This window comes from Zonotrichia leucophrys, chromosome 2 (genome assembly GCF_028769735.1).
Source record: "Zonotrichia leucophrys gambelii isolate GWCS_2022_RI chromosome 2, RI_Zleu_2.0, whole genome shotgun sequence".
NCBI lineage: Eukaryota > Metazoa > Chordata > Aves > Passeriformes > Passerellidae > Zonotrichia > Zonotrichia leucophrys.
In genome coordinates this window covers 129268494-129291843 of record NC_088171.1, presented here as the reverse complement: position 1 = coordinate 129291843, position 23350 = coordinate 129268494, and the positions used below count along the sequence as shown (strand labels likewise).

The following is a 23350-nucleotide window of genomic DNA, read 5'->3' as shown; positions in this document are numbered from 1 at the left end:
ACACTGATGGATTCTGGAGCATGCCACTTCCCAGATGGAGCCATGAGCTGCAGGATCACAGTTCCCTCCTCCCTGAGGTGGGAGCTCCATTCCGGGATTGTGGGAGTGCAACTGCTCCAGTGCCTGGGGCAGATGGCTTTGCACAGCGAGAGGAGGGACAGCAAGGGTGGTAAGTGGAGGATTTTAGCCCCCCTGTACAAATAAACAACTCCTTATACCCAGTCTTTTTATGCTAAATCGTATCATGGCCCTAAAGGGGGGGGAGGGGGGGGGGAATGTGCATCACAGGGAGTCTGGCACACTGGAAACTTGTGTAATAAAGTTTGCACTGAGCACAGGAGATACCTGAATACTGCAACTGATGCTTCATTCAGGCTCCAGCCTGTCTCAAGCTCAGATTAATGTGCAGTTCCACAAATAGGCATTTTTGTTTAAGCTGAAAAGGAAGTAGGCACTGGTTTCTGTTACTTTCCAGTAGGCTTTAAACTACTTTTTGCACTCAGCTAATCCCAGCTCCAAATTTAACTAAGGTGAAAATTTGGGGAGCTTAAGGAGCATGCACAGAAGCATCAGCCCCCTCCAGAGCCTGTCTGAGGCTGGCAGGAGTCCCTGCTGTGACAAGCTCTGCTGCTGCCTCACCAGCCACATCTCAGAGCAACTAACCACAGCTACATGCCCATGCTCCCTTGGCACATCCTGCTCCCTTGATGCTTATCATTTTATCCCCTTATCATTAGGGGATAAAAAACTCCTCTAAACCTGGAGAGAGATTTATCTATTGCAGGGAAAGTTGCTGTCAGTCAGCTAAGCTGCTCTTTCCAGCTTCAGAGTACCACAGCTCTCAACATTGTGCTGTCCTTCCTTTGCTTTTATAACCCACTCCATGATGTCCTACTCCTTGCCCAGCTGCTGGCTTTAGCTGCTGGAACAAAATCCGTGTTAGCAGTGGAGCACCCAGCCGGCTGCAGTGTGCCAGCCCAGTGTCCGTGCCCAGCTCCAGCCCTGGCTGAGCCCTCCAGATCGGCTTGCACAGCTCTGACTCTGTGCCCACAGCAGTGAGCAGGACAGGACGGCACTGAAGGCAGCAGGCAAAGGCTTCTCTGGGGTTTTTTCCCCAGACCAAGGAGCTACGTGACGCTTTAGGGCTCCACCATGAAGGGAGTAAAGCACACGGCACATCATCACTAGCTGCAGCAGAATGTTTATTAGTAGGAAAGAACATTTAGGGGATTTCAGTAGGTGAATTTTTTTGAACTGTTGGTATCCACCACACATTGGTTTTCATCAAGATTGTTCAAGGTCACATATTTATATAAGAAAGCAATAATTAATATTTAGGTGCAATCAGTAATTCCAGTATGAAAAAGCACCGTGTCACAAAACAATTTACAATACAAAAGTCTTCAAAATCTAACATTTAAAAACAATATATTTGTTCAACAGTAATAACAATACAGTAAAAAAATTTTTATTTCCCTTCAAACAATACTGCTTATATATTTTGGCACTCAGAAAGAAACTGTCACAAATGTGCCTTTTTAGCCACACAATGCTGTTTTGTGAGTGTCTATATAACAAGGAAAAACATGCTTTTGAAGTCAGTCATTTTGCCAGGTGCAGTTTGAACTGCTTTCTCCATTAAAAAGGAAAAAAAAATAACCTGAAAGAAAAATAACTCCTAAGCTGCAGCATGTCTTGTCTTTTGGCCCACGACACAATCTGGAGAAGCATCTCAGACTCAGTCTATCCAGTATGTCAACCCTGCCTGAAAGACTGGATCTGAGCCCCACTTCATTCTCCAAAGCTGACAAGAAATGTAGACCTAAGCCATTCAAATGGTCCTACCTTTTAGGGACTGGCCCCAAGTTCTTCTTATATTAAGCACCCCAATAAGATTCTGATCCTAAAATTGCTGCTCAGGCTCTTCTTTTCCTTCATTCCCCTCAATTTTAGTTAATTCATTTTAAAGTCACTTGCACAAATTGTCTTGCAATGTGAGCCCACTGTTGTTGTGCTGGCACAGCCAGCAGTTCCAAGGAAAACCACGTTCCTAGGAGAATGCATTGGGTGAGCCACGGGGTGAGGGGGCCCGATGCCAGCGGGGTGCCCGGGACAGGGGACATTCCTCCCAGGTCTCCTCTGGGGCCAGGGCTGGCACACAGCGTGGGAGGGAATCACACAGCTTGAATTGAGAGAGGGAAAGACAAAACTAGACTTTTCAGGAAGAATTCATCTCCACTCCAAACTGACCCCTATTAAGAGAGGAACGCAGGTGCTACATGCCGGGTGAAACACCGGTGCCTGCGTGCAGCTATGGCAGCCCCTGGAAAGGGCTGATTCTAGTGAACATGCAGTCCTTGGTGCTATCTCTAAAAGCTGAACAATAACAAAAAAAAATTTAAATAGTTTTTACATCTTACATCAAAGATGCCACTACAAAAACACAATAGTATCACACATTAATTAGTACAGTCTTAAAAATGCAAACCAACGCTGGTAAGACTCCCATACATTCTGCATATCATATGTACAGAGGAGAAGAGCTTCTCGAGAGGAGAGGACAGTCATAGAGAGATAATTTTCTGTTTTCTGAGTACGTTGCATAATACAAATACATTATCAGCAGAAGAAAACTTTATTCTAACACTAAGAGCTCAGGAAAGGTCCTAACTGGAAGTTAATAGCAGGGGGAACCGTGCACGTGCTGGGGGGCACAAAACATACACAACCCTCCGCCAAATTCTCCGTCTCCTTTGGTGGCCTGATCATCTACTTTCCTTTTATCAGGCAGGTTTGACACGTTGCTCTGTAGGTACAGACTCCCAAAGCATGGAGCAGCACAGGGCCACGTCCCCAAAAGCTGCCCCTGGTGTGCCTGGAAGCCACTCGCCTCCACATGTCCTTCCCATGGGCTTTGCCTGGCAGAGAACCAGCTGGAGACCCAGGATACCACCAGATGAGCTTACAACAGAACCAGGGGGGGGAATTAACACATCACAACAGCTAGAGGCAACAACACACAGGACACTTGCAATTCTAGACAGCTGTAAGAAAAATATGTGGACCAAATTAATTTAATTCATAGTTGTCTCTCTCCTTTCTGAATAGTAAAAGTCTTCCTTAGGATATGTAGGTTTGCTTACAAAGCATTCATCTAGATCTAGAGAGGTATCTAATTTTGCCAAGACACAGGATATACTGAACTCCATGCTGCTGCAGTGAGTCTGCTCGTAGTAGATCATTACAAGTTCGATTTGTTGTGTCTGTTCTGTGCTGCAATGAGGCAACAGCCTGAGGGAACAGGGAAAGCTCTCCCTGTGGAATGGTCATGGACCTAAATAGGAACTGGGCACTTTGATCCATTCAGCTCTTGGTCATGTTTTATCTCAATTTATTAGTTTCTGCAGCATCAAAAATACCTGCCCAAATTTAAACAAATTGTTGTGATTTAATCCCAACCAGCAACTAAGTCCCACAAAGCCACTCATTCACTCCCTTCTAGTGGGATGTGAAAGAGAATTGGAAGGGCAAAAGTGAGAAACCCATGGGTTGAGATAAAGACAGTTTAATAGGGAACACAAAAGCCCCATGCACAAGCAAAGCAAGGCATTCATTCACCAATTCTCTGGGGCAGCCGGGTGTTCAGCCATCCCCAGAAAAACAGGGCTCCATCACAGGGAGTGTGACTTGGGAAGACAAATGACATCACTCTGAACTTGTCACCCTCTTCCTCCTTCTTTCCCCTACCTCTTTACATGCTGAGCATGACACCATGGTCTGGGGTATCCCTGGGGTCAGTTGGGGTCAGCTGTCCTGGCTGTGTCCCATCCCATCTCCCTTGTGCCCCCTGAGCTCCCTCGCTGATGGGGTGGGAAGCAGGAAAGTCCTTGACACCATGTGAGCCCTGCTCAGCAATAATGATAACATCCCTGTTATCAACACCGTTTCCAGCACAGATCCAAAACTGACCCTCATTCTAGCTACTGTGAGGAAAATTAACTATATCACAGCCAAAGCCAGCACACAAATGTGTAACTACTTTTGCATCCATCACATCACTCAGCAATATTTAAAATCAGAAGGTATTAAGTATCCTGTCAGAGGAAGACAATATTGGTCACTTCAGGTTCAAGAGCAAAATAATGCTGAATATACAATTATTAACTACAAGACTGCTTGGAATTGAAGTGAGCAAGTGGAAGAGATAAACATATTGCAATGCAGCTCAATTTGTCTCCTTGAAGCAAGTGTGCACACAAATAAAATCCCTAAGGTAATTAAGCTCTTCATTTTTACCAGGCACCATGTGCCCAACTCACTGGTAATTGCTCAGTCAGTTCTGCTCCCGGGGTCTTTGGGACTTCTGCATAAGAGCTGAAGGACCAGCAGGGCTAAATCTAAGAGGATCCAAAATAATGAAATAAATCACAAACATGTCTGCCACATGAATAAGAAAATTAAACACAAAATACCAAAGAAACATTAGTTTGTATGACTAACATTGAGCATGATGTCTTTAGTAACCTTCCTTAGATCCTTATTGGATTGAAACCCTGGATGTGATTTTTCTTTTTTTTCGGATACTAATAAAAACTATTTGGTTGCCTTGGAAATGGGAATAATGACAGGAAATAAAAAGGTGCTGGTGGCAAGGAACTGCAAGTTCTCCCCCAAACTACCACACTGGACCCTTAATTAACGTTCCCTCTGAGTGCAGCCAATGAGCAGCACAAATGAAGTTTAGAATCTAAGAGGATTTTCTCAGGGGGGTTTACTGACCACCATCATCCTGCCATCCCATTTGGTGGGGAACATGAGGCCAGCCCTGAGCACTGCTGGAACCCCTGTCCCCAGGCAGGAGAAAACCAGAGGCCACACTCCCAACACTCGTTTTTGACAGATAGCAGGAAGAGTTTCTGCCTGATATAACTTTGCCAAAATTGTCTCTTGGTCCACAGCACCTGGGTGCTCCTGCAGGCCTGGGGCACCTGCACACTGCACAGGGATGCTTGGGGAGGAGCTGCTGCTGGAAGAAACCAGCTCTCTGTGGAGCAAACAGGGCAGGGGAGAGCAGCCCAGGCACGCTCAGTCTGCAGTGCCTCAACAAACACGTACACTACCATGAAAACCAAGTTGTTTCAGAGGTTCAGAGTGCCCTTAAAATGTTTAATACTGCCATTACTTAATGATAAGAAATAAATAGTGTGGTACTCACAGGTGGGCCAAAGATGGGAAACCAAATCAGAAGCTGCTCCATTTAAGTGCATTAAGCTTAGCTCCTCCACATGTCAAGGGCTGGTGTTTGTTATTTGTTCACACAGAGGCTGGGAATGGCAACTGGGAGGTGGCTGCAGAGACTTGGAGAGCTGGACACCCTGAGCACATGCCCTGGGAAGGTGAGAATATCTTTGGTATAAGGTCAGGGCAAGAGGGGAAGATCTGAAACATCTCAGGTGCACAGTGAGCGAATACTGTGCAGAGGGTGGGTGGCTGGTGTGTGCCTCGAGATGTAGGGAGCCCTCAGCCTGCCTGATAATGTCAGATGGCCATGTCTGTGGCAGGACCCAGAGTCCCCAGCCTCCCCACACAGGGCTGAAGCAGCCCAGGAGGTACCATTGACTGGCTGGAGTAGAGGAGCTTTTCTGTGCTGGCTACTGCTAAGAGGGTTTCACTGTGCAAATTCAGACCCTGGGCTACAGGCAGGGATGTCCCCATAGTTTTTCATTTCTCTAGTCTTTTCACATTGTTCACTACAACTCAAGCTCTTTGTTTTTCTTATTAGACAGCATTTTACAGGTGATAGCTTAATCCCAGCTACACATTGAAATAACACAATCTGTGGGAAACAATGAGAAGCTCCTTGCATCTGGCCTTTCCAGCTTGTTAAGATATGGACAGTACAGCTGGAAAGCTTTATACCTTATCCTCTGAAAATCCTCACCCTGGAAACAACTTCTTAGTATGGATAATTTGGAAACAACTGCAGCAAAAGCCAGGATGGAATAAGGGATGCTGTTTAGATTCCCATAGAATGCAGACATATTTTCTGCAAGGGGTAAGGAGATTGACTGTGTATCCAGCTGATGGCCAGAGACACCTATTGGCTTTTGCAGTCCCTCAGCAGTGGTTCTGGTTTCCAATGTCACTGATTTCTATGCCAGTTTACAGTCCCTGCTGTCTTTTCTATGTATTTAAAACACAGATGTTCATTCCACCATCCCTAGCCTGCAAAATGACACCTGGGCTTCGAGAGTCAATGGAGATTTACCTTCTTCTGTCTTCCACCATGACCAGGAATGAACTCCCATAGGCAATGGTTTGTCCTCAGCTGCACTTAGGGAAAACCTTATCCTGGGAGCTGTTTGTTCAATACCTGCCAGGGTATGGTGAACAGCTCTGCTCCTTAATTTTGGAGTGTATTTTGCCAGCACCTCTGACAGAATATGCAGCAGACAGAGCTGCTCACATAGAAGGTGCCATTTCTAGTCAAGCCCTATCTCGAAACCCATCGCACCATGTGCCTGACGTATCACTGCTGTTTATCTTATCTGCCTCCTGCACAATCAGTGGAAAACTCTGCATGCAGCTCTGAGCACTGCTCAGCCCTCTGGCACTTGACAAGTTTCTCTGCATTTCCAAGTGCAGGTTCTGCCTGTGATGCCAAGAAAACCAACTTTCCCCACTTTCCGACTCCTACATGACATCCCGCTTAGTGAGACACAGAGCAAAGAATGCATCCAAGTACTTATGCAGAGGGCAGGTGAAATATTCTTCTCCACCAGTCTTGCACCAGGTACCTGACATCTGACTGCTGAGCCCAAGGGCTGCCATGCCTGGAAATCGAGGGAGCACCATGGGGAAGATGAAGGGACGTGCTGGTGTACTGGGTGCTCAGGAAGACTCGTCCAGCCAACAATCAGACCAGTCTGACTGTCTCACTTGGCACTTGTAGGCTAAACTGCGAAAGGAAACTCCTGAAGGATGCTTCCTCCATCCTCACCTGCTATATTGCTATCATGTTGCATCTTACACCAGTGGTGCTGAAAAAAGGGGGAGTTTTAAAAGGAGGAGGCAGCTCAGCTCAGGGCATTGTTCTGGGGCAGGAGATTCCCTCCTCACTGCCACACGTCCCCGGGGACCTGCCAGTTGTCACCGTGTTCTCTGGTTCACATGTACTGAGACGTATGGCCAAGGCCACCTTCTCAGCTTAGCTTAGTCTGCAGATTAGGGCTCAGCACCAAGATACCACAGTTCACCAAGTTTCCATGAGCCAGCTGAGACAAGGTTCTGCCCACAGCAATGCAAGGTAATGTGACTTAACCTGACCTGCAGTGAAAGAAAATCAAGCTAAGCAGCATTATTGCGCTTTTGCCACCAGCAAAGAGAGAAGCCCTGGGCTCATCCCCCAGGGGCAGTGCTCAAACCACAGCGCCTTGGGCATGTGTGACTGCTTCCTGTGCTGGTGTGCAATATTTCTGCACACAGACCTCCTCCAGCTACAAAGTTTACATACTTCTGGCTTACTGTTTTAAGCAGCAGAAAATGTGGAGGTCATGCGTTATAATGCAGAACAAAAAGAATGCCCCAGGAAGAAGATAGAAATCCTATAAGCTCCTAAGAACTGCAAGGGAACAGCATAGCTCTGGGTACCTCAGGAACATCACTGAATTGTGAACTGACAGGGCTTCAAATAATGTTGAAACATAAATATTTCTTCAGTCCTTCTCAAACTCTAAGCGCTCACAAGAACATGTGTGTTGATTTTAAAAGGGTTGTGTTCCCTTTTCCCCTCCCAAAGCACCCTAAAGCAAGGAGAGTATTGCAAAACTCACAAGTCATAGTCCTCACTCCTCATCTTCTGGCCCAGAGTTTGACAAGCTGTCTGGGAATGTCAGCTAAATGAGACTGGCATTTTCCATGAGTTCAGTCTACATGTGACATATGCTCATTAATCCCTTTGGACAATACATAGTGAAGAATGCCTTGTGCATATGTGAGAAAAACTAGAGAATGCATCTACAAAATTGAGAAGTCATACAAAACAGCATGTGCTGTCTGCCGTCCTTCCTGTGTGGAGATATTGCTAATGAATCACTCAAAAGTCTGACTTACTGTGCTATTCACACTTTGCCTTCAAAAGCTTTATGAAGGCAATTATGATTACAAATGCAAATGACAGCAAAGCAGAAAAATTCAGTCTGAGGCACAGCACACCACTGCTGTCCTGCTGATTTGAGGTCTGCAAATGTACCTATCACAACTTCAGCTACAAATCACTATTTAAGTACATGCAGAGGCAGAGAAAGAAAGGGATAGTTAATAATTTAAAATAATACCAATCATCAGTGGCAGTCAGGTAAAAGAATAACCCTAGCTCACTCTGTAAATGTTTCTACAATAGCCTTATCTGCAGCTATGTCCTCTGCAGCTGTAAGCTAATTCTGATGATTCCAAATGTTGTGAGCTGTGGGGAGCATTACATGTCTGCTGGGGTCACAGCACAGGCTGTGCGTTCAGACCTGTGTTGTACAGGAGTAGCACAGGAGGTGAGCCTGGCCCCAACACCCCGAAACTGCTGAGCAAAAACAAACGGAGAGATTAGGTTCTGGGCCAGAAGTGCCTTGTAAAATGAAAAACAGGTGGAATGCCGTCACTTAAAGAAAAGGCAACCTTTTTAAAGCTTCAGTCACATGCAGCTGCTTTCACAGCACTAAGAAGATGGAACCGTAGAAGGTATCCGAGTTCACCTTCAGTAAATGCCAGCTTCCACAGGTCTGGGCTGCTTTGGACGTGGGTGCCTGCCCTGAGCCAGGAGGTTGGAAATTCAGCAGGGATCCTGTGGTGTCACTTGTCCTGCCCACGCAGGGGTGGTGATGGAGCAGCCCCAGAGAGGCTGGGGTGGTGGCATGCCCATCTGGCAGAGGGGTGTGCTGATCACTGCAGGCCCACTGACCTTCCTTTGCAGTCCCCAGAGTCTGGCCAGGCTTCTTCTGCTGAAAAACAACCCTCAAGTACATGACTTTCAAAATCCATGAGGTGATGGACATGAAGAGAGGGCCAGAACATCTCCAGGTAAAGCAGAAAATTACCTTGACAAAGGTAGGCACAGACTGTCCTTCGAAGGGGATTTGTGCACATGGTGTCTAATTAAGATTTGGGAGAAGGAGATAGAGAATATTTTCATCAGCCAGAAAAACTGGTGCAAAACATGCCAGTGTTGCTCATAACACCTGAAAGTGCTGGGTATTAAAATCTGTTTGAGTCTGTGGCTGGGCCCCCTTTGCTTTCTTATTTTCCCACACTCAGCTCAGCTCAGCTCAGTATTTTGATGAATGTAATGGAAATATATCATCAACTGGATTTTTGTGATTGTTTGAGACAAAAATGTGTGCTTGAAGACATTTATTGAGTGTCATTAGCCACTCATAAAAATTTTAGTACAATTGATTAACAATGTTATTTTCAATTTACTTTTATTTTCTCTTAAAATGCTTTGCCCTTAACACCCGGCAAAGCAAATGGTATGGGAAAATTAAGTATAGGATTGCTTCTGTCAGTTATTGTACATGCTAGCTAGTGTTCCACAGAAGATTATTTATGCTCAACTACTTATTCGTGACTTCTAATTAGTACTCAGCTAATCATCATCTGCAAAGCAGACTTCTTTTACTTGGTTTATTTTAAATTAAGGCTACTGGGGATTAGCATCTACAAGGTCACTTGACAAAATGCCAACTTTGCCTGTCAGACAAAGGTTACTCTAACGAGCTCATGCATTCCCAACACCGTGCCTGCCTGCATGGGTAGCTCTCCAGCAGGATCACAAAGCAGACTTCAGCTAATGTCTGATTAATGCCAATTTAGTCAGCATAATGCCTCCTGTTGCTAAAGCTTTTCCAGCTTTTCTCTTGCAACAGCGCTTGTGAAGTCCCTAAGAAATCCCACATGTGTATACTAGCTTTGCATACAGCAACTTTGACCAAAGGATAAAATTTTGCAGCAGCAAATTTCAGATACTCCTGCACCTAGGCGGAAAGATAAACATTCAACATTTCTCTCAAGAGCTGTTCTTTTTTTGTTTTAATTTTTATATATATATAAATATATCATAAAGCGTACCATTTCCTCATTTCAGTACAGATTTTTTTGAACTTTACTAAAATAAATGAAATATAAATGCTACAATTTTATGTTTAAAACAAGTTTTGATGACAGCCTTCCCTTAAGAGCAGGCCCAGAAACTCTGTTAGCTACATGGAGAGAGACAAAAACACCCCCAAAACTTCCTGCTATGCAAGAGCATTGAGAACAGCAGATGTGCCTTAGCTGGAGCTGCTTGCAGGTGTCTGTGAGTTCCTCACATGAATGCCCACTCTCCCTAGTAGCAACTGCTTTATTACTAACCTGAAAATTTCACATTCAACATGTATCTCCCTTAAATTCATTGTCAAGACCCAGCTTTTCATATCTGTGTCTGCTTTTGCTGATCCCAAACGGCAAGAGGTATTGTCAGTTGTGGATTTGGAGATCAGGATTGCAAATTGCTGAATTTTCAGATAAAGCCATATGACTTCAACCACTGTAAACCTAGTAAAAAAAGTCAACCTTCATTTTGTCCCTTCTTCACAACCTGGAAAGTGTTCACAGCATTGAAACAACGAGGCAGAGGAGTGAATGATACACCCCACATGTTTTGCACTTTCATACTTCTTCCCAGTCCTGTCTTTGATCTTAACTGGTGCCTCCTGGACAGGAGAGGAGGTTCCAGGTGAATCCTACCCCACCCATCACAACCCCTTTGGTTCAGCCTTACTACACTTTCAGGTCCTGCAGGTGAATACCTAACAACTAAAGCAGCAATCTAAAATCTGTCAGTGTGTCTTGCTGCCAAGGGGTTTGTTGTTGGTTTACTCCTCCTCAACATGTTACTTTCCAAAACACATACAAACTAACAAACAAACAAAAAACAAAATGAAATTTTAAAAACAATGGTAACACCACAATATCTGTTTAGAACAGTACTGCCCATGCTCTGGACAAATTGTTAAGAGCAATTCAGCATTCTTATAATTAATCCACAACAAAATAAGCTATAAGATGCCACAAATGAAGGCATAATTGGCCATACAGAGGCAACACTACCATGAATGTTGTTTGGCAAGGAAATAAAAAAAAAAGCAGATAGATAATTCATCCAAAGTACGGGTTCAGAACTGCCCGGCACTGCTGGGATCGCACTGCAGGAGTCGGACTATGGACGGGTCACTCTTGGCGCCGCGGATGAACTCTTCCAGAGAGAGCTTTCCTGGAAAAGAAACACGCTAACTTGGAGCACCTGGGGGCTGCAGCACACCTGGCAAGCCTCTGGACAGGCACGAGGGAAGGAAGCCAGGGAAATCCCTGGGAGAGCAGCCCTGCCGGGTGCAGAGCTGCCTGCCCGCCCCGTGCTGGCCCTGCAGGCTGTGGCCCTGGGGGCGCCTACCGTCACGGTTGGTGTCCATCTGCCGGAAGATCTTCTCGGTCCTCTTCTCCGGGGTTGACTCATCTTCTGGCATCTTCATCACGGAAGAAACCATCTTGTAGATTGCCTGTGTGATAGACAGCAGCAAAAACCTGATGAGAAGCACATTATCATCTTGATGCGAGGGTACAATGATCCTCTCGTGACAGAACCAGGCAGAAATGTCCTCGGAGCACCAGCAAGACCTGCTCTTTGATGCTGGAGGATGTTGGGTGGCACCAGTAGGTGCAGCTTCCCTCTTCAGTGGCACACTCGTTTGTGGAATACTGTGTTTCTTTATTTAGTCATGGGCAAACACCATGTGGGTTTGCACTAGAGTTTGGACATTGTTCCTTATTAAAACAGCCTTTGGACAAATTTATCACCTGTACAGCATGTTGGGCAATGGCAGCTCCAGAGCCTGGAGGAACAGCCAGACCACCGAGGTCTTGTCCCATGCTGTGATGAATCTTTATGCTTTGGGCACACAGCTTCATCCTCACCACACCTGTCTCCTCATCCTGCCTTTGCTTCTCCCCCATCTCCATTCTCTCCCTCCCTGTGAGCATCCTGTCTGTGGGGAGAGCAGTGCCTCCTTGCATTTGCAGCATCTCACAGATAAAAAAGACCAGACCATCAGGGAGGTGGCCTTTTCACAGGGGGTTGGTGTGCGTGCGCAGCTCAAAATCCCTTCCACAGTTTTCTCCACAGAGACCAGATGTTCTGGTCCTACAGAGCACCACTACCACCCACAGCTATTCTCTGCACAGACAAATGCATTAGCCACCTTTGGTACCAGCTGCCCCTGACAGAGGGGCAAGGTTAATTTTAAAACAAGGATGAGGACCTGTCTCTGCACTGGTTATCCAGACCTTGCTGGCAAACATAAGCTTGCAGCACCAGAAACAGCAGGGCTTTGTGTCAGGTGTCTCTGCAGTGCCACACCTCGAAGCAGCAGCACTCAGAGGGCTGCAGGGTGGTGGCCATGTGGAGGGGCAGCACATCCCAGCCCAAGGCAGCATTGCCCTGGTCCAACTGGCCCCTTGTGCTGCCCACTGCAACTCACTGGCTGTCACCTGGCTGCTTTAGTGATTTGTTCTTCCTTTCCTCCTGCTTTGGGAGGGAGGTCCTTTGTGCAAGCCAAGATTTCTCATTGGGTTACCCTTCTCCCCTCTTTCCCTTCATGAAGTCAGTCTGCCTAGCAGCTCAGATCATCTGGCTCAGGATCCCCAAGGACTGACTCCAGGAATGTAACAGCACAGATGGAGGATGCCACCAAGCAGCACAGACATTTTACACTCAGACTAGGGAGCAGCCCCTTCCTTGGCCATCCTGCTGGCTTCTCCTCTGCCAACAGCTCACCCTTGACATCTCCCAGGAGAATTAGTGTTCCAGAGTACTGGGCAGAGCCCCAGGAGAGGCAGGGATGCTGTCCATACCACCATGACACTCATACCAGGAGCACAGAAGAAAGGATGAACATGCAAGCACGTAAACACAGGGATGGGGGAACTGGGGGAAGGAGGCAATAGGGAAGGAAGAAATGGAGAGGGTGGACAGTAAGAATTTAGACCTTGCTCATCCTCATCAGCATGCAAGGCTTGCAAGGGTCAGAGCAGAGATGAGGCTTATAAATCTGCCAGTGTTTAAGCATTTGAAGCTGTCTGGCTTTTGTCTGGGGTAGGAAGAGAGGTGGAGGGGTCACTCCCTCTCTCTGGGTGAGAGGACAGCAAAGCAGAGAATCTGCATTGAAAGTGTGGGAGGAATGCCCCAGACTGGGAGTGAGGGCATGTTTACCCTGATCAAAGTAACCATAGTAAGAATATGCAGATTTTTAGGACAAAAAAAGCACTTCAGGATGACTTCATCCTACAGGGTCCTTTTCACAGAGGCGTGTGAAGGGAATAACAGATGAGATATTCTAGGAAAGCCAGATGGGAATAACATAGTGAGCGTTCTTTTCATGCTGAAAATGGTTACTCTGGACAAATTCTTATGTCCTTACTCAGAAGTTCATTGGGAAGTTTTCCCAAAGTAAAAGCCAGCTAAAGCTGATTAAGAACCTTGAGACTCGCCCCATATTAATTCAGTGCAGCTACACAAAACTCTTTATTGTATGTTTGAAAGAGCAAGCTCTGAAGGGAATTTGGTTTCATGCAATAATTACACAGAGCTGGGCTGTGCTAACCCTGGGCTAGGACCTGGCCCTGAGAGGCCCTGAGAGGCTGCAGGGGCTCCACTCCTCATGGAGTGCAACTCTTGGCCTCCCAGAACCTGGGCTGAAAACCACCAGTGGCATTCTGCACTGGAAGCTGATGCCTGCCAGCTCTCTCCTGAGTCAGGGCAGCTTCAGTAAGTGAACTTCTGTCAGGAGTGCTCCTTACAGCTCCCTGGCACTCTGAATGCCACCAGGAATTGTGCCTCCAGAGCCCTGGGCATCCGAGCAAGCACAGGCTCCAGCTTCATCTGCTGCCCTACTGATCTCCTTTGATTTTCCAGCTCCATGTGGATGAACAGCAGTGGGTGATTTCAGGGCAGTCTCATCCCTTTGCCCATTCACACAGGTTTTGCTCCCAGCTGCTGGCTGCCACTGCTGCACTCAGGCCAGAAGCTTTGGTGAGGGCTGCATTTTCCTTGGTACACTTGGCAAACTGGCAAAAAGCTCATTTTGGTGATGGCAGCAGCAATGACAGCACACATTTTCAGTTGATCCTTTTTACCCTTTTGAAATAAATTCTAATGGCCAGAAGTCTCATGAAGTGAATGACTTGTCTGAAAAAAATTGTTTTCCTCTCAATGTCATGGAGATTTTTGACACTGCCTTTACAGAGCTATATCAGCGTTTGCTTCTTCCCATACCAGCTTCTGTTTCATCCTGGCTTGCTATAAGCTATAGCTTATAAGCAATAAGCTATCCAGCAAGTGAAACGTGTGTGCCCTGTTTTTATTAAACTGAAAGTGTTATTCTTGTCTCTGCTCAGTATTCTTAAAATGCCTTTGGAGTCCATATAGTGAAAAAATGTATCCTTAGAGCAAGGTTTCCATCTCTCATTTGAACTCTTATTTTAAGAGACTAGCCAAATATGTCCTGCTTCAGCAAGGGGAACAAATCTTGCAACTGGTTTGCAGCTATTTTTGAGTGGACTGGGCTATTTAGATTATAGGTAAACATATGGGAGACATGAAAAGCTTGAGACATGAATCTGAGAGGAGCTGTGACAAGGTCTGTCAAGAGGGCAGGCTATGAAGCCTCTTCCCACAGCAGTCTGCAGATGTGCTGAGCCTGGTGAGTGTAGCAGTGTCCTGTGGACCTTCTTTTTTGAGGCTCTACAACTGTCAGCACACCACTAAAGTCCTTCATCTTCCAAACTGTGCAGCTGGCTCCATGTGGATCTCTAAGCAGGGATTTTTGGAGCCTGGCCTGGGGATGCTCATGGACAGGCATGGGCAGTGCCCTGGGCTGGCTGAGGGCATGATGGGGTACAGGGCTTAAAGGAATGCAGGTGCTTTGCCATCCAGCAAGGAAAACAGGCCTGGGAAAGCTGTCATGGACCACTCACCTTCCTCTCCTTGGCAGCTGCCCAGTCACAGGAGCTCCTGTGGGACATCCTAACCAGCAGCTCTGCTGTGCCAGGGCTGCTGCTGCCACTGCTGCCTCAACCTCCTTAATGCAGTGCAGCAGTGCAATGCCTGCAGGGCTGTCAGATTAGACCAGAACAATGGAAAGATAATGCAAGGAAGCATCAGCACAACAGTGAAAATCACGGCAGAGAGACGGATTTCAAAGCACAAAAAAAGCAGACTGAAAAAGAAGGAAACTGCCTTGCCCCTATGCTATTTAAAATACAGTAATCCCACGGTAACAGGGACAGTATTTTTCTGTTAAACTAAGACTTTTAGACTAAAGGTGTTTCTTTCAGCATTCATTTTGATGTATTGTCTCAGGAAAAATCCCAATGAAAACATAATCCCATTCTATCAATTTGAAAATGTATGCTAGATAAGGGACTTGCAATGGGTTCATTTGAGACATAGAGATATGTCAGAGTTCTGATGTTCACTCTCAGAAAAACTGTGATGGCTGAGGGCCCCCAGGAAGCCATTTGATACAGAGTCTTGTCATTCCATATGAAAAAATAATAATCTTTCATAAATAAAAGTGATAGTTTGCTGGCTTTTTGTATCAACAAAGCTAGAAAATATGCTCATCTACTTCAGTTTCAGATATCAGCTGAACATGCTTCCAGAGACTACACAACAAATCCCATCCCACGGGGAGGAACTCCTGGTGACCAGTGCAATACAGGGAGACCAATGCATTCAGAAAAAACAAAAAAAGAGGAGAACAGGGTGAGATCTACAGGCACACTGCCTTATTGCTCCATCACAGAAAGGGTTTGTAGTTTAAAAATTGCTGATAGTCCATGGCACAGAAATAGCCGCTTTTCAGGCTGTTCATTTCCATAATTGCTTTTTGTGTGGTCCCCAAAGCTGAGTCCCTCAAAATGAGGTGAGATTATGAGCACCATGCAGTTGAGCTTCACATTCAGTCTGAAAGGAGAGAGAGCCAAATCTCCCAAGAGGGGCAGAGGGACTGCTGGAGTGCCAGGCTGGGGGCTGTGCCCAGCCCAAGTGCTGCTTGGCACTGGATGCACACACTGACAGAATGCTGCCCTACACTGACCCCAAAGCTGCAATTCTGTTTGGTGATGGCACCATGGCTGTAAAGGACAATGCTGTGATTTGGTACTGACATAAATACGAAGAGGAGGCAGAGCATTTCAGCCTCTAGACTTGCTGGCAAGCAGATCTGGCAAAAGCTTCCAGCTTTGCTGGTCCTTGTTTGGCTCACTACAGAAAACCCAGCCACTGATATTTTCATTTCCTTTGACACGGACAAATTTGTGGCCAAGTTCTGCCTGTTTGCAGCTCCCTTGCCCAGGGGTTTGTGCTGCCTGTGAGCACAGTGCCTTCCTGGCTCCTGGACAGCAGTGAGGGGTCCTGAGCCCCGGGGGTGTCTCCTCCTCCAGAGGAGAGGGCGGTCACCCAGCTCTGGTCCCTGTGTTTCCCATGTACTATGTCAGTTCTTTTGGGAATCCTTTTGTTTTTTCATGAGGAGAAATACAGCCAGAAAAACAATAATTGACAGTCTGTTTACCCTGCCTGGGGGAGAGGAAGATTTGTAAGGACCAGAGGATCTTCCAATGCAAATATTCCATGGGGTTTGCCACGGCGCAGACAGGGAGGTCCTGCTCCTCAACTCAGACATGGGAGCACAAAACAGACCAAGTGAAAGACAACAAACTCTAGATTTGCAGCTGAGCTCTGGACCTGTCTTGCTGAAGCAGTGCAAGTGCTGCTATTGGCCACTGTTTGAAGGATTTGAGAAGGGCTCTGGTAGAAAGACAGGAGCACCACCCGTTAGGCTCACTCCCTACATGCAGCTGGCCATCACAGACTGTAATTTGTGTGCATTACTTCCCTTGGTTTTCAGTGCAGATACAAGTCTGAATAATACAGTACATTGTTAGCACTTCAAAATTTCCAGGGAAAGAAAGGATCTTGATAACAGGCGCTTTTTTTTTAACAGTGCTGCATTATACAGATTCAAGCTGGGTAAATACACTGCCATATAAAAAATGTTTGAAATCTTTCAGTAGATTGATGTGCCTCAAGGGCAAAAACATGTTGGAGAAAGCAACGTGGGACTCTTACTAAAACCACAAGCAAACACAACCAAAGAAGCTATGTATGGAATCATCATCTACTCAGATAAGATTTATCTATACTGTCAACTTAGAATGAAGACAGCTAATATGATTCTAATAAAGCAGACCTCACTGGAATTAGGCAGACAAAACACCTTTATAGTATGTGACCTGAGCTTCTTCTTCATAATAACAATGATTTCAAAGTAGATTTGCTTCTCATTGTGGAGGGAACCTGCCTTCCTTACAAGTACACTGCTTGGTTGCTCCAGTATACCTACTTGGTTCAACTGCAATTAATCATAATTAATTGACAGGATTAGAGAATCACATTTATTAGTAGGTTAGTTACTGTGCTCGAGCCCAACAGAGCTCCCAGGGAGGAAATATCCATGCACCCTGTTGCTCAGGAAGAACTTGCAATGGATATTAAGCTGTAGTTTGAATTGTCACACAATCTTTGCCAAATGAAATAGCGTTTTATATCCAAGCAGTTATAGAAGACTGTAAACCAGCACTGCCAGTTTTTCATTCAGTGTAACATTGCTTCACAATCTGCTCTCAGGGAGGGAGCAGCACATACCTGCACGATTTCCAGCATCTCTGCCTTGCTGATGTAGCCATTCCCATCCAGGTCGTACATGCTGAATGCCCACTTCAGCTTTTGCTCCAGTTTTCCTCTCGACGTGACGCTCAGGGCTATGATGAATTCTCTGAAATCTATTGTTCCGTCTCCGTTGGCGTCGAAAGTGCGGAATACGTGCTCTGCAAACTTAGAAGCGTCCCCGTAAGGAAAAAAGTTTCCATATATTTTTTTAAACTCCTCCATAGATAAATGTCCACTTGGACAGTCTCTCAAGAAGCCTTTGTACCACTCCTGGATTTCATGTTCTGTAAAGTCTGTACTTTCTAGCAAATCCTGCATGACTTCAGGGCGTAGTTTGCTGTTTTGCTTTCCCATATTGGAGTTAAAGTATTACCTGCAAAGCAAAAACAAACACATATGAATTGTTATTAATTATTGATGCTGATTAGCTTGGAGGCTGTAGAAGAACAGTATGCTGTATATTGAGCTTTCTGATGATAGTTCACTCTTGGGTATCAACCAAAACCTTGGACAATGTCCAGAACTACAGGTATACTTTGGAAAAATTAATAAACGTAATCTACATCTTGATTAAACTGTCTTTTGACAGTCGTAGAACAGTAATTACACAGAATTCACTGCCATCCTGTTTTGCCCTTGAAATCCTGAGGCAAGCAATGGCTGTGGCAAGGTACAGCTAACAGCAGCCGTGTACTGCAGCACACCCTCCACCCCGGTCATCCTGAGGACCTGCCCTAATGAGACACAATTTTTGTATCTCTGGTGGAAGCCAGACTGGTACTAAGGTCTGTGTTCCCTTGGTCTTGTTCCAAAATGGGATCAAGGTGCAACTGCAGGGTACGCTGAAACCAGTAGCTCCAAAGCCATTCTACATATATCTTTATAACCAGAAAGCAATGCAGAAACTGTTTGGCACGATAAATTCCCATTTTATTTCAGAATTAAGATAAAATCTGAAGAGATTTTATCAACAGTGGATTCCCCCACTCAAACTATTACTGTGTTTTGTACCCAGGCAATGAAATTGAAAATTCATTTCCCTTAAATTAACCATTAAAAAGTATTATTGGATACAGTCTCTGTTAAATCACCTTAATTATATTCATTTGAGGCAAGTTGGTACATATCACATTGTGCAGCACATTTACTAATGATGGATGCCTTTGGGTTTTAAGTTTTGGAGCCTGAGTGTGTTGGCTCCAAAAGGCAACATCAGTTTTACTGGAAGCTTAACATCATGCTGATTTGTGGGAAGCCCTTCTCTACTGACAGAAACCCGCCTGAGAATTTGTCACGCAAATGGCAGTCACAACTAAGATATGATGTATGCATAACTAAAGTAGAATTGCAAAATAATTTATACATGATTCACACTGTTGTCAGAATGGAGTCTCTGGCCCAGAGATGGGTTTAATAATGACAACTGGAATGGCTAATGAGCATTTAATAAAATGTCCTTTCTTAACCATTACTTTAAAAGACAAAGAATAATACAATATTGATACATCACAAAGCAGCTACTGAGAAATGTGCCACCATTTGAAGCTAATCTGCTGTCTCTTCTGTTTCACACTGGGAAGAAGAAACTGAGGTTCTCCTAGGTTGATGCTACTTTTTTTTCTTGTGGGAAGGTCCCTTTCTCCCCAAGGACTTTGAAGTCCCCAAGGCAGCTAGAGGATTGATTCCTTAATTTCCTGTGTTCTTAGACCAGAATGACCAAAAAGCTGCACTTCTCAAGTGGAAAACTACAGGATCCATCCTAGATCCATCTGTGTCTCCAGGATTCACTGATGGCTGTCTGGTAGCATACAGTTGTTGCCTTTTTCCCAATCTGGGAATCAAATTCAACATAATTTTAGTAAGAAGGTAATATAAGAGCGGATATTTATTTGAAGGCCTTCAAGGGCAGTTATGGAAAGATGTCCACAAAAGTTTACCCCCTCTAGGGGTAAATACATTTTAAGGGTTTTAGGAAATTAGCATAATTGATAAAAAACATCAATTAGGAGGACATGCAAGTGGTGATGCAATTTTCCTTCAGGTGAAGCCCTTTCTTTGGAGTTTTCTCCTCAGCACTCTCAGCCTTGGTTCCCAGGAATAACCAAGACAGCACTGGGGCCTTGTGCCCCAGGGACTTGGAGTTCTGAAATTTGTTCTTTTTGTCTAGGGAAAGGCCGTGGAAAAGTACTGGGAAAACTAGTCACTAATACAGTAGGCTACAGAGTTACAAATAGATGTGTGAAGAATACAAAGAACATATAAGAGAAAAAAGGCAAAAAACAAATGGAATCATAGTTTGGTAACTATATGTCCTGTTTAAACACATTGCCTACATGGTTCATGGAGAACAGGCTTCCCTGTTCACAGACAGGAGGATGGGAAGGGTGAAGAACCCTGCTCCATGGGGGTCTATCCATCTCCTGACAATTTCAAGGGCTTGGTTGACTACATTGACCAAACAATATATTTTCCTCCAAAGTGTCTCCAAAACACTTGAAAAGTGGAAGATGCAATCTCAAAGGTAATTTTTTTCTACTGCCTTTTGTCTTTTCATCCTGATCAAAGTTTTTAAGCAATCCAAGCTCTTCATGCCCTGAAAATAGAAAAAAAGTCCTTGCTTCATAGGCCCAGTCCAACAGCTGCCAAGGCAGCTGAACGTTGTGTTGCCTTCCATGGGTGTTGGATGGGGCCCATAATAAACAACCTGGGAATTAGCTGAGGGAATGGATTACATTAGAGCAGCCAGAGGGCTTTATGTCAGGCAAAACAACATGATCAGGGTCTGCCAGTGGGATGGAAGAGCAACTGGAAGTAGCCAGGGTCAGTTTATAGTGGCACCAGTTTAACACAAACCCCCCAGTAACATCCCCAGCATAGGCAGCAGCTCCCCTCCATGCCAGGGCCAGCACACTTTGCAGACCAGAGAGCAGGAGGGAAGATTACTGACTAAGGTGCAAGCCAGCTGTGGTGGGAATGAGCTAGAATTAGCCATATAATCCCCTCCTGCTTTTTAATAACTCAAACATTTGAAAATGGAAAACTCAGCTTGCACATTTCTAGTTGAGAGTCTTCTGAAAAATGAAATTCTGAGGTAAGATGCAGGCAGGGTCCTTCAAGAGGTGGCCAATAAGACTCTATTTCACTCTAAAAATGAATGCCCTTATAGCTGCACAGTGTTGTAGGTGCAATATATTTTTGACAAATAATAAAAACCACAGAAGAGTAGAGTGCAGTGCCTTGCAGAGCATCACAACCAGAAAAAACTGTGCTCTCCAGGCAGAAAGAGAGCTAACCATATGTGACTTGCTGTACAAGGCTGAAATCCACAGCTGTTGTGATGCCAGGTGATGCAGTCAAAACTAGCAGCATTATTCCTCAGTCCACTTGTGATGAATTTTTATCACGTTCTTTGCCTTCCAGACTGTTCCTTTTTAATAGGTGCTGTTCTAGGAACCACAACAATGGGATTTATTGAGCCTATTCTATCTATCAACAACAAAATGCTTTTGCAGTCCTAGTACAGAAGATCATTGAAGACACTTGAAGATCCTTACAATTACTTCATAGATTGCTGTCTGACTCTTCAAGACAGATTAGACTGTGGGCAGAGTGCAGTAAGCTAAGAGGATGTCTGCTAACAATGACAGCAATACATGCACAGAACAAAATGAAATTGAAACTGATTCACGTCTTCTCACACTTTATCATTCCTGTAGATCTTTCAAATTTCTAATAACTGATTAAAAGTCCTAAATACAGCAAGTAAATAGTGAATAGCAATCACAAAGGTAAAGTAAAATATTGACAATACTGAGAAATGGATGTTGTAGGAGTACAAAAAGAAAGACAAATTCAGTGTTTAGTGAGTATGTTTAATTGCATTTCTGCAATTTCTTCCTCTGATACAATTGTGTTAGATATAATATATATTAATGACTTGCTATGTCGAACATACCAAAATACCAAGGTCTTAATTCTTAAGGCAATATTTTTTGGTAAAAGAATGTGATGTGTTTATGGCTTGAAAGGTTGGTATCATTTCAGCCAACAACTACAGAATACCAGGAAGTAAAGCGTCACTGTTGAGGCTGCTGTGGAAGGAATCCCTGCTCACTGATTATGGGAGGAACCGTCACAGGAGATGCTCCTGAAAGGAAATGCTTCAGGTTCCTTTATTCAGGCCCATGTGTGGAGTTTTTAAGGTGAAGATGACAGAGCTGTTTGACAGACAGCACAAGCCAAGAGTGACCCTGCACCGATGGCTTTCCTGCAGTGCAGCAGAGCCAGTGTGTGCAGGTTCAGCCTCCCCCGCACACAGGGAGCTCTGACTGGGCACCAGGGCAGTGAACACCTCTGCTACCACGTGTCTCTTTGCCAGCAGCTTGCTGCTGCTCACACACACTTGTTACCTCAATCTGAAACCGCACAGTAAGGCAAACACTGCCTGCTTAAGCAACAACCCTGCAGGAGCTGGAAAGATGCAGCATGCAGCCAACCCACTGCAACGAGTGCGGTGCAAAGCAAAAATGCAATGCAAACATCTAAACATATTTCCTCAAAAACAAAAAGGTTTTATTTTTCCTCTTGAAGGTTTGCTATAAGACAACAAGACTTCTTAATCTTCATTTAGGCTTAAATCTGAGGGGAAGTCCCCTGTTGGGAAAAAGTATTATGAGAAGGGGGTATTTGTGCAGGGAAGCCTTGTTCTAAAAATGGAAGTTTTAGGCTATTGGGTACTTCAGAGCTAACAGGACACAAAGCACCTCAAGGGTCTAAAGAACCACTTTGAAAACAAGTCCTGCCTGATCTGTTTCTGGTGGGAACAGCAAGGTGAGTCACACCACAAGCTTGGCTACAGACACCTATTCTGTAAAAATGAAAGCAGAAAACTTTTCAGAAAGAAGCAATGAAAGTTCCACTTTGTGATTTTTGTCTTCAGAAACTTCTGTTTCTTGGTTTCTAACACACAGTTTGACCTGTTTCCAAGAAATAATCCACTTATGGGTGCAATGCTGTCTTTAATATATTTCTAACACATAATTTGAGAATTTTCCCGAGACAAGAAATTGTGGGACTTCAATCTCTGCCAAGCAGCTGCACAAGCTCCTGATGGCTGCTGGAATGAACTAAAGGCTGAAAAGGACAACAGAATCACTCTGAGCCAGCTCTGCTACCTGACAATGGTGAGAAAGCAATGCTCCAGCATGAGCCAGTCCGCTGTGGCAATGGCACTCTGAGGTACAAGTGTGATTCTCCACTCACCATACCTGCTGTGCTTTTTCCTCCTGTCAGATCATTACTGAAAACCTGGATGTGTGACAAGTGGACTCATATCCACCATCTATCTCTTTAGTTGTCTGCACATCTGGAAATGGCAGGGATCTCGCCTTCCTTCATGTTCTACCCTCCAGCAGTCTTCTCCTGTCACTGCACACACACCAGCCTCCACAGCACAGCAGACAGGGCTCTGGCAAGTTAATTCCTCTGCCATCCCTTTCTGGCACCCCTGCCAGTTCTTTCTCTGCTGCCACTGTG

The 23350-nt window shown here is 45.0% G+C and overlaps 1 protein-coding gene across 1 annotated transcript in view; it reads right to left on the bottom strand.

The window, feature by feature from the left end:
- Positions 1-1183: 1183 nt before the first annotated feature.
- NCALD (neurocalcin delta) overlaps positions 1184-23350 on the bottom strand; it is a 58683-nt gene continuing 36516 nt past the window's right edge. Inside the window, exons 2-4 of the mRNA XM_064706401.1 lie at positions 17792-18188; positions 11483-11588; positions 1184-11305 (exon numbers count right to left, since the gene is read on the bottom strand). Coding sequence (XP_064562471.1) covers positions 11208-11305; positions 11483-11588; positions 17792-18169 — 582 coding nt within the window. The 5' untranslated portion in view covers positions 18170-18188 and the 3' untranslated portion in view covers positions 1184-11207. The remainder of the gene's footprint in view (positions 11306-11482; positions 11589-17791; positions 18189-23350) is intronic.